Below are 20,742 nucleotides of genomic sequence, written 5' to 3'. Positions count from 1 at the left end.
CTAAATAGATATTTTGAAGGAGCAGGTAGTCCTTTACCAAAATTGTAAATTTCATGATCCCAGGGGTAAGGGATTTGGTTCCAGGGTGGTGCCAGAGTTATTATTGTGATTATTGTCTTTATCATTTAAAGGACTCCTTTAATTTTGCTGATACTGTGTAAAAACTACAAGCAGAAAGGCATATACCAAAATTGTGAATTTCACAACCCATGTTCTGACTCAAGGGCGGGTCTAAAATAGTCATATAGTGTTAATATAACATATACATGTATTATGTAAAGTCTTTCATCAGTATGGGCACTTTCGGGGGCATTTGTCTTTTAAGAACACATCTTGTTTTATATTGCTGCTCATTATTAGAATATTAGAATTTAAATAATTATACAGAACTGGAAAATTTTTCAGAAAGAGTAATGTCTTGTACCACATGTATACTGACGATGATGAATTGTATATCAGCTTTAAAGTCCAACAGACCGCTCTTGTAGTCAGTCACATGGAGTCTTGCTTGAGGTCAGTTCAAACCTTGATGGCTCAGCATCACCGCAAGATCAACACAGACAAGACTGAGGTGCTAGTGATATCCTCCAAACAAATGGCCTCTAAGCTGCACATACCATCACTGCAAGTAGGAGACGACTCTATCACTCCTGTTACTAAGGCCAAAGGCGTTGATGTAACCATTGACTGTCACATGACCATGGAGGCACATATGTCATCAGTGTGCAGAGGTGCCTTCATCCACCTTAAGAACCTGAGCCAGCTGAGGAAATACCTGGACAGGGAATCGCTGGAATGTGTTGTCCATGCCTTCATAACAACAAAGCTGGACTACTGTAACTCTCTCTACTACGGCTTACCATCAAAGCAGATCCAGCAGCTCCAATCCATCCAAAACGCTGCAGCCAGAATCATCTCAGGCACCCGCAAATATGACAGCATTACACCAGTACTACGCTCCCTCCATTGGCTGCCAGTTCAGCAAAGAGTCATCTTCAAGTCATTGGTGTTAGTGTACAAAACAGTCAACAACACGGCTCCATCTGCAGGAACTCATAACACCCTATCCTCCCTCCAGAACTCTGCGGCCGAGTGATCAGAGCCTACTACAAGTGCCATTTACCACTTCATCTGTAATTCAAACTCGAGCTTTTAGTGTGGCTGGCCCTAAACTGTGGAATGCTCTACCATATGATATCAGAACTGCTGCTAGTCTCTGTATCTTTAATTCTAAACTAAAGACTCATCTGTTTGCAATTCATTACAACTAGTCTGTGCAGATGAACTCTTAGTCAAGATTATTTCCGTATGTTGTGCAACCATAACGGACTCCTTATTTTCACCTACTAGTCATTTGTTCTTATTCATCTTATTTTATTGTTATTCAAATAGCATTTAGAGCAATATGGATTTTACGCTTTACAAAATAAATTTATTATTATTATTATTCTAGATTTCATAGCCCTTGGGGCTAGTGATACTTTAATAAATACTCAGGTGACCAATAAGGCCCGTGGGCCTCTTATTGATAAAATTCCTATTGAGGATTTATATTTCTATCATGAAATTAAAGATTTTGCACCAAAAAAAACCCACCAATGACATCACAAAAGGATAAAGTTACTTTTATAAAGCTGTTCATGTGTGACATTAGACATTGATATCATACCTTTGAAAGAGTCTTTTTAAGGCCCCTTAGATGGAAGATAAAGGGGCATATTACCCCAGTATTTTTTATTTGTCTGTCTCATCATGTGCATTCAGTATTCTGCAGTTCACATGATGTAAGATAAAGATTATCTTATTGATATATGGCAAAATTTGTGTGTCTTTATTCACAGCTACAGAGCCAGCTAGATCAGATTGTAAAGGTCAATACCGACCTAAGGAGAAGTAACAGCATACAGAAAAAGCAGGCCCACACATTACTAGAAGAGAAGAGTGAACTAGAGGCCCAGCTGACAGACAAAGAACAGCAGATCACAAAGATTACTCAATTCATCAAAGAAAAGGAAGAAACTCAAACACAAAAAACCACACCAAAACCTCCTCATCCCTCCCTGGAAGTGGTGGGCATCATTGAACTTTAACTGTTCAGATGGTTTCATTAAAAAAATTAGTTACATTGCCATGATATATATTTAAACATTAAAATGCTTTCTTTGTTGTTTTATCGGGTGATGAAGGTAGCAATCATTGCAGAAAAAAATTACATAACCCGTGTTTATCGGGTGATGAAGGTAGCAATCACTGCAGAAAAAAATTACATAATCCGCATTAGCGATTATGTAATTTTTTTTCTGGAATGATTGCTACCTTCATCAGCAGCTGCAATGATTGCTAACTTCATCATTTGATAAAACAACAAAGAGAGACATTTTATTGTTTATATTTATATCTTTAAGTATTTTTAAAAATATAAACTAGATATAAGTACTGAAATATCATATCGTTACTTTAAACGGAACAGCCAATGCACCTTTGAACCTTGACGATGCTCCATATTTGGTAATGATTATACAGACTTATGGTACTAAACACCAGATCAAACTAGTTTGCAACAAACATGTATTCATTGTCTATGATGAGAACATGTCAATTTAAAAAAAAATACAAGAGAAAAGATTCAGTGAATGTAAATATGTACTACTAAAATGACCACGACACGAACAATCAGATTGTCAAATTTTTGGGACGACCCGTCTCTTCTTCACAACAAATGAAAAAGTTTTGCATACGATGGCTAAAGATAGTAAAAGATGTACACTAAAGCTAGTACTAATATGCTAAATCTACAATCATATTTGCATGACAAATTGCATATTGTTTTTTCCTTGCTATTCAATGTTTGCTAGGGAGCAAATAAGAAGGGGGTAGTGTTATTGAGCTCCAAACCATTTTATTATGCTCCCCTTCAAAGAAGAGGGACATATTGCTTTGCACCTGTCATTCGGTCGGTAGACCACATGTTGTCAATATCTTGAGAACCATTCACCTGATCGTAATGATATTTCATATGTGGGTTGGTTATGAGTAGAGGAGGACCCCTATCGATTTTCAGGTAAAAAGATCAAGGGTCAATTCACTCTGGATACAGGAAGACACTGCTCAATATCTTGAGAACCCTTTGCTTGACAGACATCAAACATTGTACACTGGTACATTGAGAGTGCATTCGAGATCGCTGTTCCCATTGTTCTCGTGCTCCGTTCTTGGAGCCGCGAACGATGAGAACGTGCGCATGAACATGTTCTTGCTCTTCGACCACACTACCTACAGAGGTGAGTTCTTGCACCTCGAACCCATTCTCAGATTGTATACTAGGTGTTCGGGATCGATAGGAATTCATACTCGTGTGAAGAATGGCAATCTCGAACGTACTCCCTAAGGAGTAGATGACCCCTATTGATTTTAAGGTCACATGGTCAAAGGTCAAACTGGACATAGGAATATACTGACCGGTCAATGTCTAGAGAACCCCTTGCTTGACAGATATCAAATTTGGTACACCGGTACATCTTCAGAAAAAGATTACCCCTATTAATTTTGAGGTCACATGGTCAAGGGTCAAACTGGACATAGGAATATACTGTCCACTCAATATCTGGAGAACCCTTTCCTTGACAGACATCAAACTTAATTGGTACACAGGTACATCTTCAGGAGAAGGTGACCCCTATTAAATTTGAAGTCACCTGGTCAAAGGTCAAGGGTTAAACTGAACATAGTAAGATATTGTCTCCTATATTTTAAGAATCATTTGCTTGATTGACACCAAACTTGGTACACTGGTATAACATAAGGAGTAGATGACACCTATTGATTTTTAGGTCACATGGTCAATCCACTCTGGACATAGGAAGATATTTTCTGCTCAATATTTTGAAATGGTTTGGCACTACTATCTATTAAATGATGCATATGTATAACCCTTTTCAATTTTGCACCATGGGGGGCATACATGTTTTACAAACATTTCTTGTTTAATTATTTATTTATTCCAGTATACAGGTGACTCTTGATAACTCGAAGTTCAAGGGACCTTGATAAAACTTCAAGAAATCGAGAGTTCGAGAGATTGAAATTCGGAAATTGAAGGTCCGCTGATATGGTTCAGATTTTACAGTAACCGGAAATGTTTAGCAATAAGATCATATCGTTTTGACGTTTTCTTTCATATTTGTCAGGTAGTTAATTTGATATCAAAGTAAAGAACCTTATTTTGCATTAATGAAAAGATTTCGAAGTTTATGTATCTATTTTTTCTTTAATCATGCTAAGATAGGCATACAAAGCCAAGTTACGATAAAGCTTTACTATCGCTAACTAAACAGAGCACAATGTTATGTTGCTTTACACTTTAGCAAAAATTCTAACGAATGAGTAAAACAATGTTTTAAAGTAACTTTACACAAAGAACAAACTCAAGAAATTTAACAGTCTGTAGCGATCGGCCGGGTTCGATCACAGGTGGCCAGTTAGCTCAGTTGGTAGAGCACCTGACTAGAGATTCAGGGGGCCCGGGTTCGAATCCCGGTCTGGTCCGTTGCATTTTCTCCCTTCCTGTTACAGATTTGGTGCCGTTGACCACCCCTGGACTTGGAGGTGAAAGTCCTCCCAGGGGCAAATAAGAACTTGGGTTGATGTCTTCAGGGTGTGAAGACATTTAAGGAGGGAGGAATGTAGCGGTCGGCCGGGTTCGATCACAGGTGGCCAGTTAGCTCAGTTGGTAGAGCACCTGACTAGAGATTCAGGGGGCCCGGGTTCGAATCCCGGTCTGGTCCTTTGCATTTTCTCCCTTCCTGTTACAAGTCTGTAGATCTCTAAATTAATGTATAAAACTGACTTTCTCGTCGTCACATCAAAACAAATTAAGGTAATGTCCAAGCGGAAATTATTACACGCTTGGGTAACGGTAGGTATACGCTACCATAACTTTGAGAGATCAAGAGTGAAAAACAATGAAATGTTTTACGGGACCCAACTTCACTTCGAGAGATCGAGAACTTCGAAACATTCAAAATGTGTTGAGTTGTATTACAATGTAAATCCAACACATCATATAAAATTTTATTAAATCTAAGTCTGATCCTCACTATGTTGAACCCCCGAATATCTGGAAATTAATCATGCTCCCCACAACTTCAAGATACCAAGGTTTAACTTTATATTAATGCCCTTTATAAATATTGGTGGCACAAATTCCAATAAGCTGTATGAAAAGTCATTCAAATTTATGACTGGAGCAGCAGGTTTTCAACAAACAAACAAATTGATTATTTTGTTGAGCTGTAGAGAAGTTGTTTCATCTACATCACGTACTGTAGAAATTAGAGAGGATGTACTTTTAACTTATGCATGTGATTGATGGATTGTATCTTGCTTAATGTCTCGCTCGAGAATTTTTCACTCATATGGAGACGTCACAAAGACCGGTGAAGGGCTTCAAATTTAGGCCTATGCTCGGCGCTTATGGCCATTGAGCAGTGAGGGTTCTTTAGTGTGCCACACCTACTGTGACACGGGTCATCCGTTTTTAAGGTCATCTCCGAGGACCCGTGACATTCACACCTGATGCTGAGCGTTTGGCGATGGAACTGTCACTACCTGTTTTAACGACTTAGGTCTGTCGCGGCGGGGATTCGAACCCTCTAACCTCTCGGCCACCGCAGCATGTGTGTTTTATTGCAAAGGGATGCTGTTTTCATTTTTATGTTTTGCACTTTCTGAATTTTGTTTTATTTGAGGAATTCAAATTTTAAAACTATTTCAACTTGATTTAGGAGGAGGATGAATCTACAGTGCTAAATGAAGAAGGTGCCACACAATACTCAGAAACAGCCCAATATCCTCCTGGGGCGCCACCGGTCGGGGAGGATCCAAAACAAGAGGACGGTGAAAACATGGGCCACATCGAGGACAAGCTTAGCATGATAGGCAAAATGGTCATTGACATGAAAGACCCTGACCGACCTAGATTTACAATGAAGGAACTGAAGACTGTTCTAATGGAGCGGAATGAGCTGAAGGCCAAGCTTATAGAGGTGGAGGAGGAGCTCGTAGCTTTCAAGCCAAAGTAAGTTTATAATTATCTTTGTGCAATGATTATCAGCTTGATCTTGTGCTTTTTTGTTGCAATTTTCCTAGTGGTACAAGTACATTTGGCATTGTAGATGCAAATGTAAAAAAAAGAAATCACAAAATTAGGACATAATTTTATGTGAATTATTCCTTCTCTGCTACACAAAATGAAGAGAGCTTTTCTGATCACCTTTTGTCCAACATCCGTCTTTAAATTCTTAACATTGTTAACATTTCCAGATTTCAACCAAACTCTCCACAAAGCATGCATGGATTAAGAGGATTCAAGTTTGTTCAAATGAAGTGTCACACCTTTTTTAAAGTGATGATTAAGAATTGGTGAATATTTTGGGGAATCTTTTGAAAATCTTCTTCTCAAGAACCATTCAAGAGTGATAAAAATCACTCTTAGGTGAAGGGGATTCATGGAGTCATGCTCCCTCCAAAGGGTAGATAATCAAGAAAAGGCAAAAACAGGGTGTGGTCATTTAAAAATCTTCTCAAGAACCAATAGACCAGAAAAGTTTAAATTTATATGAAAACTTCCTGACATAAAGTAGATTCCAATTTATTCCCATCATGGTCCTAGGTGGTAGGGTGAGGCCACAATAGGGGATCAAACTTTTACATGGGGATATACATGTATATGAAAAATCTTTATCTTCTTCTCAAGAACAACAGGGTCATGAATATTCATATTAATATGCAAGTATTCCCAGGTAGTACTGATTCAAGTTTGGCCCCCAGAAGTAGGGTTGGTAAACAATAGGGTATTAAAGTGTTTTACCTGGGAATATATAGGAAAATATCTTTAAAAATCTTCATTTTGATAAAAGCAGGGCTTTGATTAGTCATATTAATATGCAAGCATCTCCAGATAGTGCAAATTCAAGTTTAATTAAGACTCTTGGGGTAGGTTGGGGTCACAATAGGGGATCAAAGTTTTACATGAGAATTTATAGGTAAACATCTTTTAATAAAAATCTTCATCTCAAGAACAACAGGACCATGATTAGTCTTATTAATAATATGCAAGCATCTGCAGGTATTTCAAATTCAAGTTTGTTCAGATCGGAGGTCCCTGAAGTAGTGTGGGGCTACCATAGGATATCAAAAGTTTTATATGGGAATATACAGGAAATTGATTAAAACTTCTTTTCAAGAGTAGTAGGGTCGCACTAAATCATATCAAAAGTTCAGATTCAATTTTTTTTTATGCCCCTTCACTATGCTCAGAACTTTCTGTTTAGGACTGTCTTTCTGTCCAAAATTTTAACCTTGCTCATAACTTGTGAATGGTGAGTGATAGGGCTTTCATATTTCATAAGTGCATTCCTTGTGACAAGATTTTTTATGGATCTAACATTTTTAACCTTGTGACCTTGACCTTGGAGTTTGAACTACTTTTAAAAAAGCCTAACCTTTTCAATATCTCCTGAACATTATAAAATGAGCTTCCATTTCATACTATGATCTTTGACCTTGTGACCTTGACTTTCTCTAGAACAGCAAGGTAATTTTTAGTAATATTGATACACTCGTCAAAGACGGGATGTATTATGGTATGGCGTTGTCCGTCTGTCCTGACCTTGTAGGCAAAATAAAAAATTAACTGTAAACTCCAGTATCTTACATCTTTGTATATTTGATCACCGTGAAGAGAGGAAGATGCCTATTGTTTCTCAAGGTCAAAAGTCAAGGTCATAGTATCACTTAGTAGGAAAACCTTGTAGACAGGATACCAATCTAATTAAAATCACATCATAATATACGCTCACTACCGCTACATTAGGATCTGACATAACCCCACAGGAGGTCACGTCCACATGACCTTTCACTTGGAATATTCATGAGAACTGTCAGCCAGTCAGATTGCGTCATACAGACAATGGTGGCTATTTAGGCAGTTCCCAGCAATTCGTAAACAAGTTGCAGTAATCTCTCTCCCATCAAGTTTATTCCACACTATAAAATTGTATATTCTCACATTAGGAATTTTAAACTTTGACAATTATGCCTAATCTATTCCGTTCATACAAACAACAAAATGTACGATATAAAATACACCCAAATTGAATTAATTGTGAATTGCGATTTATGTATGAATGGGAATGGGTACAATTTGAATAGTTTTCAAGATGGTTTACTTAATTAACGCAAGGAATATAATGCCAGTCGACGTAAACGATGCATTGTTGTGACGTCACATCTCGCTGTGATGTGTTTTCTTTCCAACCAAACAATCGCAGCCATTTTCCTTAAATTGTGAACACTGATGATTGCATAGGCGACGCGCTGATTGGCTAACATAAAGTTCACATGGACATGACCCCTAGTCGGGTTATGTCAGATCTTCTTACACAGAGTATACAGCACGGATTTAAGAAGTCTGATTTTAATTAGATTGGCAGGATACAGACTGAAGCGTTGTGGCTAGGACCATCAAACTTAGTACACACACCTTATGCCATGCATAGGATGCGTATTGTTTCTCAAGGTCAAAGGTTAAGGTCATAGTATCACTTAGTAGAAAAACCTTGTTTTCATTAAGGATACAAATATTGCTCTGAAATTTAGTCAAATGCTTCCTCTCGGAGGAATGTAAGTTTAGTTTACATTTCAGCTGGATTGGTGCACCATGACCTAATTTTGGGGTAAAAGTAGGTCAAACCAGATTTTTCTTTTTTTCGTTATGAATATAGGTATTTCCCTGAAATTCTGTCACAACCTCCCTCTCGGAGAAATACATGATCAGTTTACATTTGAACTTGATTGGTGCACTGTAATTTAGGGCTATAGTAGGTCAAATAGTTTTCTGGACTTATTCTCATCATGGATACAGATGTTGTACTGAAGGTCTAATGGGTGTATATTGCACTGTTTATGGTACTCTTGTTGGTGTTGAGGCATCCCCATGTTGTATGAATTCAAACGTTTGGTTATGTCTTAACCCTTTTTGGTTAGGTTTTGGCCACATTATGGTGTCAAAATTTCTCATGGGAGTAAAAAATACCTTACAAAAATCACAACAGCTGAACAAATGCAGGGCCATGGTGACTCAGGTGAGCGATGTGGCCCATGGGCCTCTTGTTAGGTTATTCAAGCTTTTTTGAATGAATGCAGTCATTTTTCTAAATATTCTTAATAAATTGATATTCTTTTTTACATAAAGAATTATACGATGCTTATTTAAAAGGAAAATCAATTCCAGATGTTATATTTGTAATACACAAATTACATTCCTTTTTGTAGTTGCAATTGGCTTTACTGTATTCATTTTCATACTGCATGGCAATTTCTACAAAATGTTGTAATAGGAGATTTTGAATTTTTATCTAATCTTTTTGACTTTTTGCCAATAAAATATATTCAATTCAATTCATAGTTTTCAAAGATGTTACATGTACACCATCTTGTAAAAGCACAAAATAGAATAAACTGTTTAATATAGATCTAGTTTTAACACATTTTTCAAATTTCTTGAAGAATATGAAAAATAATTTTGTTTTCAGTAATGTTATATTATATCAAGAAATCATAGATATTCCATTTCAACATACTTGTATAGGTATACATTTGTATGCATTGTAAATTACATGTATTTCTCATTACCAAATGATATATTCCCTTTTTTTAGATCAACCGGACACAAGTAAATTTTTTGAGTTCTCTCTGTACCACTTTCTTTAACAGCTAATTTTTATCATATGTTTAATTATCACATTTAACTACCTTTCTCAAAACCATTTTATATTTCATACTAGTTTTAATAGGATACTGATATATCTTCAAGTATTATATGAGTGAATAGTTCTGTGCTTTGGGATTGGCTGATATCTAACAACCTCAGAGAAATAGAATGTTATATTCACATAACACATGTCATCGATGTGATTTGATTCTCCAACATCAAAAAATAATAATTGGGAATTGACAAAATTGATCATTATTTCTTGGTCATTAACTCAATGAAAACTGTCTGCTCACTTTCAACTGTATTGCATCAAAATAAAAAAAAAAATTAAAAATTAAAAAAACTACTCCAAACTGAATTTAGTAGCATCAAGCCTAATCTAAAGAGGACTAATCAGGTATCATTTGGCAAGTTCTACTTGATTAAGTAATTGGTTTCGATGTTTTAAATTATTTAGTCATAATATAGTAAACAAAAACTCACTTCTTTAATCACTTTAACTATATATTGCAGTCTAGCTGAATACAAAAATGGCTGACCATGTATCTATTCATAGGGTTTAGTAGCCAGTTTCCATGTTTTGAATTATTCAGTCATATTAAAACAATAGGGGATTTTCAAGTTCTTCCGTTCCATGCATGTTTTATGTTTTAGAATCTACCTAATTTACGTGATTTGGCGATTTTTTAGGCATGCTTTCTTCCGGTTTAGCTAACAATCAGTCGAATTTGTTCTTTTATTTAGTTATTGGTTTTGATACCGAATTTAAGAACCAGTGTTATGGTAGTCAGAGAATATGTCTTCACAATATATAAAATTCTTGACAAGAATAATTACATGTAAATGTATCAAAACAAACAAAACTTAACATGTTCTTTTTGACTGATATTCAAAATCTTTCAAGTTCCAAATGCATGGAGGAGGGTTGAGTATTGACATACGACTCATACCTTTTCACACCTTTTAAAATTCGGGGATGGGGGGGGGGGGGGTGGCGGTAGTAGCATATTGTATTATTGCCTCAGAATTTTTTTACCCAAACTCCTTTTTCTTGAATTGTGGGGAGAACACATGGATTCACTTCATAACTTTGAAATTGCATTCGTACCATCATGACTCACTTCTGCTGCCATAAAAAAATCAGGGGGTTGGGTGGTTACGAAATGTATCTTTATTTGTATATATAAATAATAGAAAATGATGGTTGTTAAAAGGGGACCATTCCCTCCCCTTCCCTGATTCTAAGTACCGATATATCCATTATCGGAGTTGTAATGCCTAAGTTGCTGTTCATTCCAATGGTGCCCAATATTTGATATTTGTAAAGATAAATCTTGACGTAATAACTTTCAATAGCTGGTATACCTTGAATTTTTTTACCACATTTTTATTGATGATTTCCAACAATTCAATAATTTTTCTTTACCGATCAGCGATTGACTTTCAAGAACTTGAGATCAAAAATTGTGTATGTATAGACTACATCAACATTTTTAGAAAGGATTTCCAAATTCATACCAATCGCAAGCTTACATAGTTTTTATAGGTTACTTTTACGGGAAAAGGAACAAAAAAACACTCATCTATTATAGCAAAAATTTCTTCAATTCAATACTTGCATTGAATCAACGTCCAATTTAATAGGCTATACACTTGTGTATTTATAAATTACATCATAGACATAAAGCAGCGTTTATGATTACATTAACGACGATAAACCGGAAATGACTATGCCTAAAATAACAATATGACGTAATAGTGACTATATGCAGAATAAACACATACATGGAAGAACTCGAAAATTCCCTATTATTTACATATAATAAATAATTGACATTTTATCGGCTAATACAATGCTTTAACTACCCTCGAAGTACAATATTCACCTCGCCTTACATGGCTTAGTGAACATTATTTTCTCAGGTAGGTAAGGCATCACATTGACCTAAGAAATGTCTGTAATTGTATATTTCCTTGTACAACAGTACTAGGCAGCACACCATCCTTCTTTTTCACTTATATTTTGAAATTCATGCATGCATACAAATTTGCAAATTTTCAATAAATAAGACATGAGGAGAGAGATCTGATCAGTTTGGGTGTACAACAGAGGCTGCTGTGGTATATATAACAACTGTTTTCAGTTCTAAATGTTCTGTTAGAAATACAATTTTCAGTTATTTGGAAAGATATTATTGATTGGACTCTCATTCACATTTTGAAGACAAACATTTTCTCAGAGAAAATTAAGTGCACATCCATGAATTCCAGTTTTGCCAATGATCCCCTGAGATTAGTCTCTATGCAGTTGGTTTTGTAGTATATATTGGACAGAGTCCCATATTCCAACCCCTGGTTTGTATTTGCCCTCCATTTTCAGTGTAATTCCAAACTATCAAGAAACACAGTTTATAATTTATTAAATGGAAATATAAATTTAGAATTCTATAATAGATACATTCTGTAAACCCCCATAGCTGAACTGAAGTTATAAGTGATAAAATAAGAATGAGAAGGATCAGAGTAAAACAACCTGGAAAACTGTTCAGTCTGCAACAGTCCCGATAACATGCAATAATAATACAATTACTGATGTTCAGTCTGCAACAATCCCGATAACATGCAATGATAATACAGTTACTGATGTTCAGTTTACTACAGTCCCTGTAACATACAATAATAATACAATTATTGATGTTCAGTTTACTACAGTCCCTGTAACATACAATAATAATACAATTACTGATGTTCAGTTTACTACAGTCCCTGAAACATACAATAATAATACAATTACTACAGTCCCTGTAACATACAATAATAATACAATTACTGATGTTCAGTTTACTACAGTCCCTGTAACATGCAATAATAACACAATTACTACAGTCCCTGTAACATACAATAATAATACAATTACTACAGTCCCTGTAACATACAATAATAATACAATTACTGATGTTCAGTTTACTACAGTCCCTGTAACAATCAATAATAATACAATTACTGATGTTCAGTTTACTACAGTCCCTGTAACATATAATAATAATACAATTACTGATGTTCAGTTTACTACAGTCCCTGTAACATACAATAATAATACAATTACTGATGTTCAGTTTACTACAGTCCCTGTAACATACAATAATAATACAATTATTGATGTTCAGTTTACTACAGTCCCTGTAACATACAATAATAATACAATTACTGATGTTCAGTTTACTACAGTCCCTGTAACATACAATAATAATACAATTACTGATGTTCAGTTTACTACAGTCCCTGTAACATACAATAATAATGCAATTACTGATGTTCAGTTTACTACAGTCCCCATAACATGCAATGATAATACAATTACTTTACCTAGTAATTGTTTACACAAATATTCTATGGCAACTCATTATAAACAAGAATTTTATATTAACAAAATTTGCATGATATAGATTTATTTAATATGTACTATATAATACATGCATGAATTCTTTTTACTTGGTGACAACACTGAGTTATTATTCAATGGTTGTCAGTGCACAACTTGTGCTTTAAACAAACATGGCGATGTAATTCACACAACATATATATGTGGATTACAGTACAATGTTGACTCAATTTAAATTTCAATCTTGAATTACTATTCTTGCCTCTATGTTTGTTATCTGTATATAAATATTGAATTTTTCAGGCAGCTATAATATTGACACATACTGGGTATTTAGTAATACTATATTGGGATGAAGAGGTGTAAAGTTAACTGAATCAACAGCACGAGAACAGTATTGATCCATGTAGCAGTGGACTATGCTTGACAACCATTGAATAATGATTCCTATTCATATGTCTTGTAATCAATATCGTGATGTACTCACATTTTCTTGCTTGCTATTGTTTGAGTTAATCCCCTTTGCAGAGTTTCCAGAAAGGACACTAATTCAAGTGCTGACATTGAGTAAGTTCTGAGCTACTATTATAACTAATAAGTGTCAACCCTAAATACTGTGTCTTTACTACAAAGGTTCTGAGAATACATACACTTACTAATGTGTGAGTGAGGGGGCATGTGTGCGTGCATTTCTTAGACTATATTAATATACCATATACAGAGCCATAGCAAAAGTATTCGTGATTTTTCAAAATTTTGGCCATAAACAAGGACGCACTTCATATTTTGCAAACAATAAAAAATAATGAAAAACTGACTTAACTATTCTTAATACTTTGTGAGTTGACCTTTGGATCTTACTACGCTGCCTGAATCTGCCGGGGAATTGGTAGGTATAAGTTTTTTACATACTCAAGGGGGATGTTTTGCCATATGTCAAGTATAGCGTTAAAAAGTTCATCTCGGTTGATGATATCTCTGGCCGTATTTTGAAGTGAACGTTTTATTTTCAACCAAATATTTTCAATTATATTATTGTCCGGGGACTACGCCGGCCATGTAATGGAAAGAATGTTGTTATTTTGTTTATATTCACAAATAATCCTGGCCCTGTGCACAGGTGCGTTCTCGTTTTGAAATAGCTACTAAGGTATATTGAGAAATTGTATCACTATAACTGGCCACAAATGTTCATTAAGTATATCAATATACTTTTGAGCAGTTATGTTGTCATCAACAAGACAGAAAGTCCCCACACCATCATTAGAGATGCATCCCCACACCATAACTGCAACCCAACGTTTACGTGGAGGGCACATGCACTGGGGTAGATATGCCTCATTTGCTTTTCTCCAGACATAAACCCTGTGGTTATCTCCAATAACAACTTGACTTTTGTCAGAAAATATGATATTCTGCCAATACTGTTCCACTGTCAGACCTTGTTTCCCTATAAACACCAAGATAATCACATTTTCCGATTAACTTCATAAATAACCATGCGTTTTCGTACAACTTTTCTTTGATATCCTTTATTTCTTAGAAATCTTTGGACTGTACATTTATGGACAGTTTCGATAGGACATTTTCCTTCATTTAAATCCAGTCTAATATTGTTTAATTATTTTAATTAAAGGAAGTAACTGCAGATGACAATAAATATAAAATGATGTCATTTCCTACATAAAGATAACTCTGTCAAAAAATCAATGGATAACTCATATTTTCCATAGAGATGTTGCTCTTTTTCTAATCAAGACATGCAAGTAAGCATTTTGCAAAATCGCGAATACTTTTGCTAATTGGCGCTGTACATCCTATCACTTTCTTTGTTGCACTGAGGAGAACTAGGTGTTCGAGGAAGAAATGTTTTATAAATCAGTTTAAAAGTCAAAGATCTGGTCCATTGCATTTTCTCCCTTCCTGTTACAGGTCAAATCCTGTGAAAAGTATATTATTTGGCATGCATATCTAAGACTTGCCACAAAATTACTGTAATAGTAGTTAGGGGCAAGATCAGAAGATTGATGTTGGATAAATATCTAAATTCAAATAGTTAGGGTAGGGGGATAAAATCTTTTGTAAGTTTCTGTCATCCAACATCGATTACACTTTAGTGAAAAAAGACAAGCGACTGTAAAAAAAAACATAACGATAACTTAATGATATTTAATGTACTCTTTCATTTGTAAATAAACAATGGAAAAGGTATACAGTATTTATAATCGTATGTTTTTACTTGTTAATTGATTAGTTTCAACATTCATCATATTTAGTTTCGGGGGGCGGGTCTTCGTGAAAACTATGTGAATTTAGTTTTTTGTCAGAACTTTTGATCTAGCCCTTAATGCTGTGAAAATCAAATACAAATAAGACATAAGTTGATTTATCATGAACTTGCAAATTTTTTTTATTTCTTTATCTATCTTTTGGATAATCACTCTTAATTTATGATTTATATATATGATTTTATTTTCTTTGTATGCCCTCTGGGCCCAAAATTGGAAATAAATTACTTAACAATCACTCGGATTAGATTTGGAAGGTCAAAGGTCAAGTGGCTTATAATTGAAAATGTTGTGTGTTGTTAGGTTCCTATATTCGTAAGATTCAGCATAAAATGATCAAATGGATTACAATTATTCATAAATAGGATATTCAGCCATGAAAATTTTGTAAATTTAAATTATACTAGTAGAGTTTGTCCTGCTAGGATCTGATAATGCTCAATGATTTGATCATTCAATTCATGTTAACTGTGTATTCTTTAACTACACAAAATTCATCTGTTTCTTGTTAATGAATTTTCCATAGGTTATCATAAACAGATAAAGTGTTATTTGCTCATTTAAAGATGATTCACATGACATTTATGCATTGTATATATACTTAGAGGACTATGTAAGTCATTTGTTTTCTGATGATGAGTGTGGAAAATGGACATTTTGTTCTCTGATAATGAGTGTGGACAAATAACATTTGTTTTCCTCTATGTCCTATTATACCGTACCACTGTGACGTGTCAGTCAGAAACTTAAATAATTATGGGTATACATGTACCAATCTAAGTAGTGATACAGCTCCAGAAATTTATATCCTACCACTTGTTTTACCCTCACTTTTACGTAGTACACCCACCCAACTCGAATCCTCACTTCCACCTCAATACAAGAATATACTGATGCATTAAAAATTAATGATGATTCAAAATTTCATGTGCAAACCTTCTGTGCACTCATTTTCATTCATGTTAATTTAGCTTGACCACTTGAAATTATAGATTCACTAGTGTGTATTTGTATAGTATTCCCGAGTGGATCTTAATTGTGTTACTTACCTCAATCAAAATATTGAAGTCTCTCTACAGATTGGACCGTAACATGATTGAAATGGAGACTTTTACATTTAATTGAGGCTCACAGACAATGACTGACCAGGAGATGCAGATTTCAGTCATTTTATGCTGCATAAGCAGATAAAAGTCACTCAAAGTCGGAATGGGTGTGCAGAAAAAGCTTTACCACACAGAGTCTTTAATTCGGATTATCACACTGAAAAATCAATTGTAGCTTATCATTAACTAAAATACATTTAGATAATTTGATTGATTGATTGTATATTGTTTAACATCCTTCTTGAGAATATTTCACTCATATGGAGATGTCACCACTGCCGGTGAAGGGCTGCAGAATTTAGGCCTATGCTCAGCTCTTACTGCCGTTGAGCAGGGAGGGATCTTTATCGTGCCACAACTGCTGTGAGAAGGGGTCTTGGTTTTTGCAGTCTTATCTGAAGGACCACCCTCACTTAGTCACCTCTTATGATAAGCAAGGGGTACTGAGGACCTAATCTAACCTGGATCCCCACAGGACTACATTAATTACCAATGAAAAGTAATTGACATTGTATGGAACTGATGTGTTTAGTTTAGTAGAACTTATTACAAACATAGAGTATATGTTTTAAAAGTGATATATTATTCATGTTTAAAATTGTCAATAATGTAGTTTTGATGAAGGAACAAATGGTAACAAGATAGCATGTTTTTGTTTCAGATACCAAGGGGAGGATCTACCAGTGGAGGGTCCAATAAACAAAGAGCCCGAGGAGAAAATTTATCCTGGACAAAGAAAACCCTCAGGAATCCGCAAATTGTAAGTACATTAAGCAGCAGATATTTTTGTAAGTACATGTTTAATGTTTGCTGATGGTGTTCTCAGTATACTGAGAGTGTAAGGTTGATTATATCTCGGCCCTGTGTGTCTTAGTTTTATCTGAATTCATCCAATAATTAAGGCCTTTCTTGTGCAATTTTGTATTACCATAAAGTATCATGTGTAGTGTGCACTTAAATTGGAAAAAAACCATGACAAAACCTTAGTCTTGTACATTTTATGTATCCAAAAAATGACAAAATGGGTGTGTAAATTTCCAGTCTGATTAAAACCAGCCCCCCTTCTCCTATCGACAATAGGAGAAGGGGGGCTGGTTTTAATCAGACTGGTAAATTTCTTACATGAAAGTCAAAATTTCCCAGGATAAAGCTTCTTTATATTGGGGAATTTTTAAAAGTTCACAATTTTTTCAAATTCAACTCTGCCAATATTCACCAATATAAGTTCAATAACCCTATATTATTGAAAATGTCCTCATTTTTATTTGCATTACTATGAGGGTAATGGATACTCTGTGAAAGATGTGTATTTATTGCACATATATATGTTTATTTTGATATTTATTCATTTTGTATTAAAATGATAAGATAATGATTAGATGTGTTATCTCTGGGAATGCATTTATTAATTAAACAGTCAATTTATTCACATTGCAAAATGACATTAGACATTGATAGCCAAATTAAACTTGTGTTGCATGATGATTGCACATGCACTTTTAATAACAGGTTCAATTCTGGATTCCACCACTGCATTAAACCTAAGATGTTTAACATTGGCAATGATTTGCATTAGAAGTAAAAGTTACAGGCCCAAAGAGCCATGCATAGATCAAATTTGAGGCATCTCACCAGGTTATGTCTCTACATGTACAAACAAAGGATTGAAATATCAAAATAGTACCATTTATAAATGCTTAACTCCAGAATAGTACCATTTATAAATGCTTAACTCCAGCAATATTTGAGTTTTCAGTAAATTCTGTTAATCATTGTGTACTATGTTTTGATATTATATGAATCCTCGTTTAGATGTAATGTAATTGATTTAATTTGTGATCAGTGTTTGAATATTAAAACTCATATTTATAATTGGAGAGTAACAGGTGCAAAATACATGCATGTTTAAATTGTAAAAATAAACAGTGAGGGTTAAAGATCAGAGACACTGACAGGTACATGTAGACTGTACACACCGGCATTACTAAATTAATGGACTTCCAAATCCTATTGCTTGTGAGGAATAAATAAGAAAATCCATTGAGAGATTAAAATTAAGTTATTTTGAATTATTATTTTTCGCTGCCTGTAAGCAAACCTAGCAAAATTTCCATGTGGTCATTGTTCACAAATTATGCTACCAATCAACTTCCAGAAATGAGCTATTCAGTACTTCAGGAATACATGATAAACAACCTCTCTGTAATACATCATCAGGATAAACAACCTCTCTGTAACACATCATCAGGAATACATGATAAACAACCTCTCTGTAACACATCATCAGGAATACACGATAAACAACCTCTCTGTAACACATCATCAGGATAAACAACCTCTCTGTAACACATCATCAGGATAAACAACCTCTCTGTAACACATCATCAGGATAAACAACCTCTCTGTAACACATCATCAGGAATACACGATAAACAACCTCTCTGTAACACATCATCAGGAATACACGATAAACAACCTCTCTGTAATACATCATCAGGATAAACAACCTCTCTGTAACACATCATCAGGAATACACGATAAACAACCTCTCTGTAATACATCATCAGGAATACACGATAAACAACCTCTCTGTAACACATCATCAGGAATACACGATAAACAACCTCTCTGTAACACATCATCAGGATAAACAACCTCTCTGTAATACATCATCAGGATAAACAACCTCTCTGTAACACATCATCAGGATAAACAACCTCTCTGTAATACATCATCAGGAATACACGATAAACAACCTCTCTGTAACACATCATCAGAAATACATGATAAACAACCTCTCTGTAACACATCATCAGGAATACACGATAAACAACCTCTCTGTAACACATCATCAGGAATACACGATAAACAACCTCTCTGTAATACATCATCAGGATAAACAACCTCTCTGTAACACATCATCAGGAATACACGATAAACAACCTCTCTGTAATACATCATCAGGAATACACGATAAACAACCTCTCTGTAACACATCATCAGGAATACACGATAAACAACCTCTCTGTAACACATCATCAGGATAAACAACCTCTCTGTAATACATCATCAGGATAAACAACCTCTCTGTAACACATCATCAGGATAAACAACCTCTCTGTAATACATCATCAGGAATACACGATAAACAACCTCTCTGTAACACATCATCAGAAATACATGATAAACAACCTCTCTGTAACACATCATCAGGAATACACGATAAACAACCTCTCTGTAACACATCATCAGGAATACACGATAAACAACCTCTCTATAACACATCATCAGGAATACACGATAAACAACCTCTCTGTAATACATCATCAGGATAAACAACCTCTCTGTAACACATCATCAGGAATACACGATAAACAACCTCTCTGTAACACATCATCAGGATAAACAACCTCTCTGTAATACATCATCAGGATAAACAACCTCTCTGTAACACATCGTCAGGATAAACAACCTCTCTGTAATACATCATCAGAATAAACAACCTCTCTGTAATACATCATCAGGATAAACAACCTCTCTGTAATACATCATCAGGAATACATGATAAACAACCTCTCTGTAACACATCATCAGGAATACACGATAAACAACCTCTCTGTAACACATCATCAGGATAAACAACCTCTCTGTAACACATCATCAGGAATACACGATAAACAACCTCTCTGTAATACATCATCAGGAATACACGATAAACAACCTCTCTGTAACACATCTTCAGGATAAACAACCTCTCTGTAATACATCATCAGGATAAACAACCTCTCTGTAATACATCATCAGGAATACACGATAAACAACCTCTCTGTAACACATCATCAGGAATACATGATAAACAACCTCTCTGTAACACATCATCAGGATAAACAACCTCTCTGTAATACATCATCAGGATAAACAACCTCTCTGTAACAAATCATCAGGAATACACGATAAACAACCTCTCTGTAACACATCATCAGGAATACACGATAAACAACCTCTCTGTAATACATCATCAGGAATACATGATAAACAACCTCTCTGTAATACATCATCAGGATAAACAACCTCTCTGTAACACATCATCAGGAATACACGATAAACAACCTCTCTGTAATACATCATCAGGATAAACAACGTCTCTGTAACACATCATCAGGAATACACAATAAACAACCTCTCTGTAAT

The 20,742-nt window shown here is 35.0% G+C and overlaps 1 protein-coding gene across 10 annotated transcripts in view; it reads left to right on the top strand.

The window, feature by feature from the left end:
• LOC125649942 (RILP-like protein 1) overlaps window positions 1–20,742 on the top strand; it is a 55,867-nt gene that overhangs the window by 7,105 nt on the left and 28,020 nt on the right. For 2 of the 10 annotated variants that reach the window (XM_048877818.2, XM_056154179.1), the window contains exons 4-8: window positions 1,842–2,069; window positions 5,784–6,076; window positions 9,719–9,733; window positions 13,686–13,724; window positions 17,213–17,311. In XM_048877818.2, the coding sequence (XP_048733775.1) occupies window positions 1,842–2,069; window positions 5,784–6,076; window positions 9,719–9,733; window positions 13,686–13,724; window positions 17,213–17,311 (674 nt within the window). Of the gene's footprint in view, window positions 1–1,841; window positions 2,070–5,783; window positions 6,077–9,718; window positions 9,734–13,685; window positions 13,725–16,524; window positions 17,051–17,212; window positions 17,316–20,742 lie in introns of those variants that run through there. The other 8 variants (XM_048877846.2, XM_056154187.1, XR_007360845.2 and 5 more) reach the window with 7 other exon arrangements.

The sequence above is a fragment of the Ostrea edulis genome, chromosome 1 (genome assembly GCF_947568905.1).
Source record: "Ostrea edulis chromosome 1, xbOstEdul1.1, whole genome shotgun sequence".
In the NCBI taxonomy this organism is placed as follows: domain Eukaryota; kingdom Metazoa; phylum Mollusca; class Bivalvia; order Ostreida; family Ostreidae; genus Ostrea; species Ostrea edulis.
The sequence above is the reverse complement of the archived record's forward strand: the minus strand, read 5'-3'. Positions and strand labels throughout refer to the sequence as shown.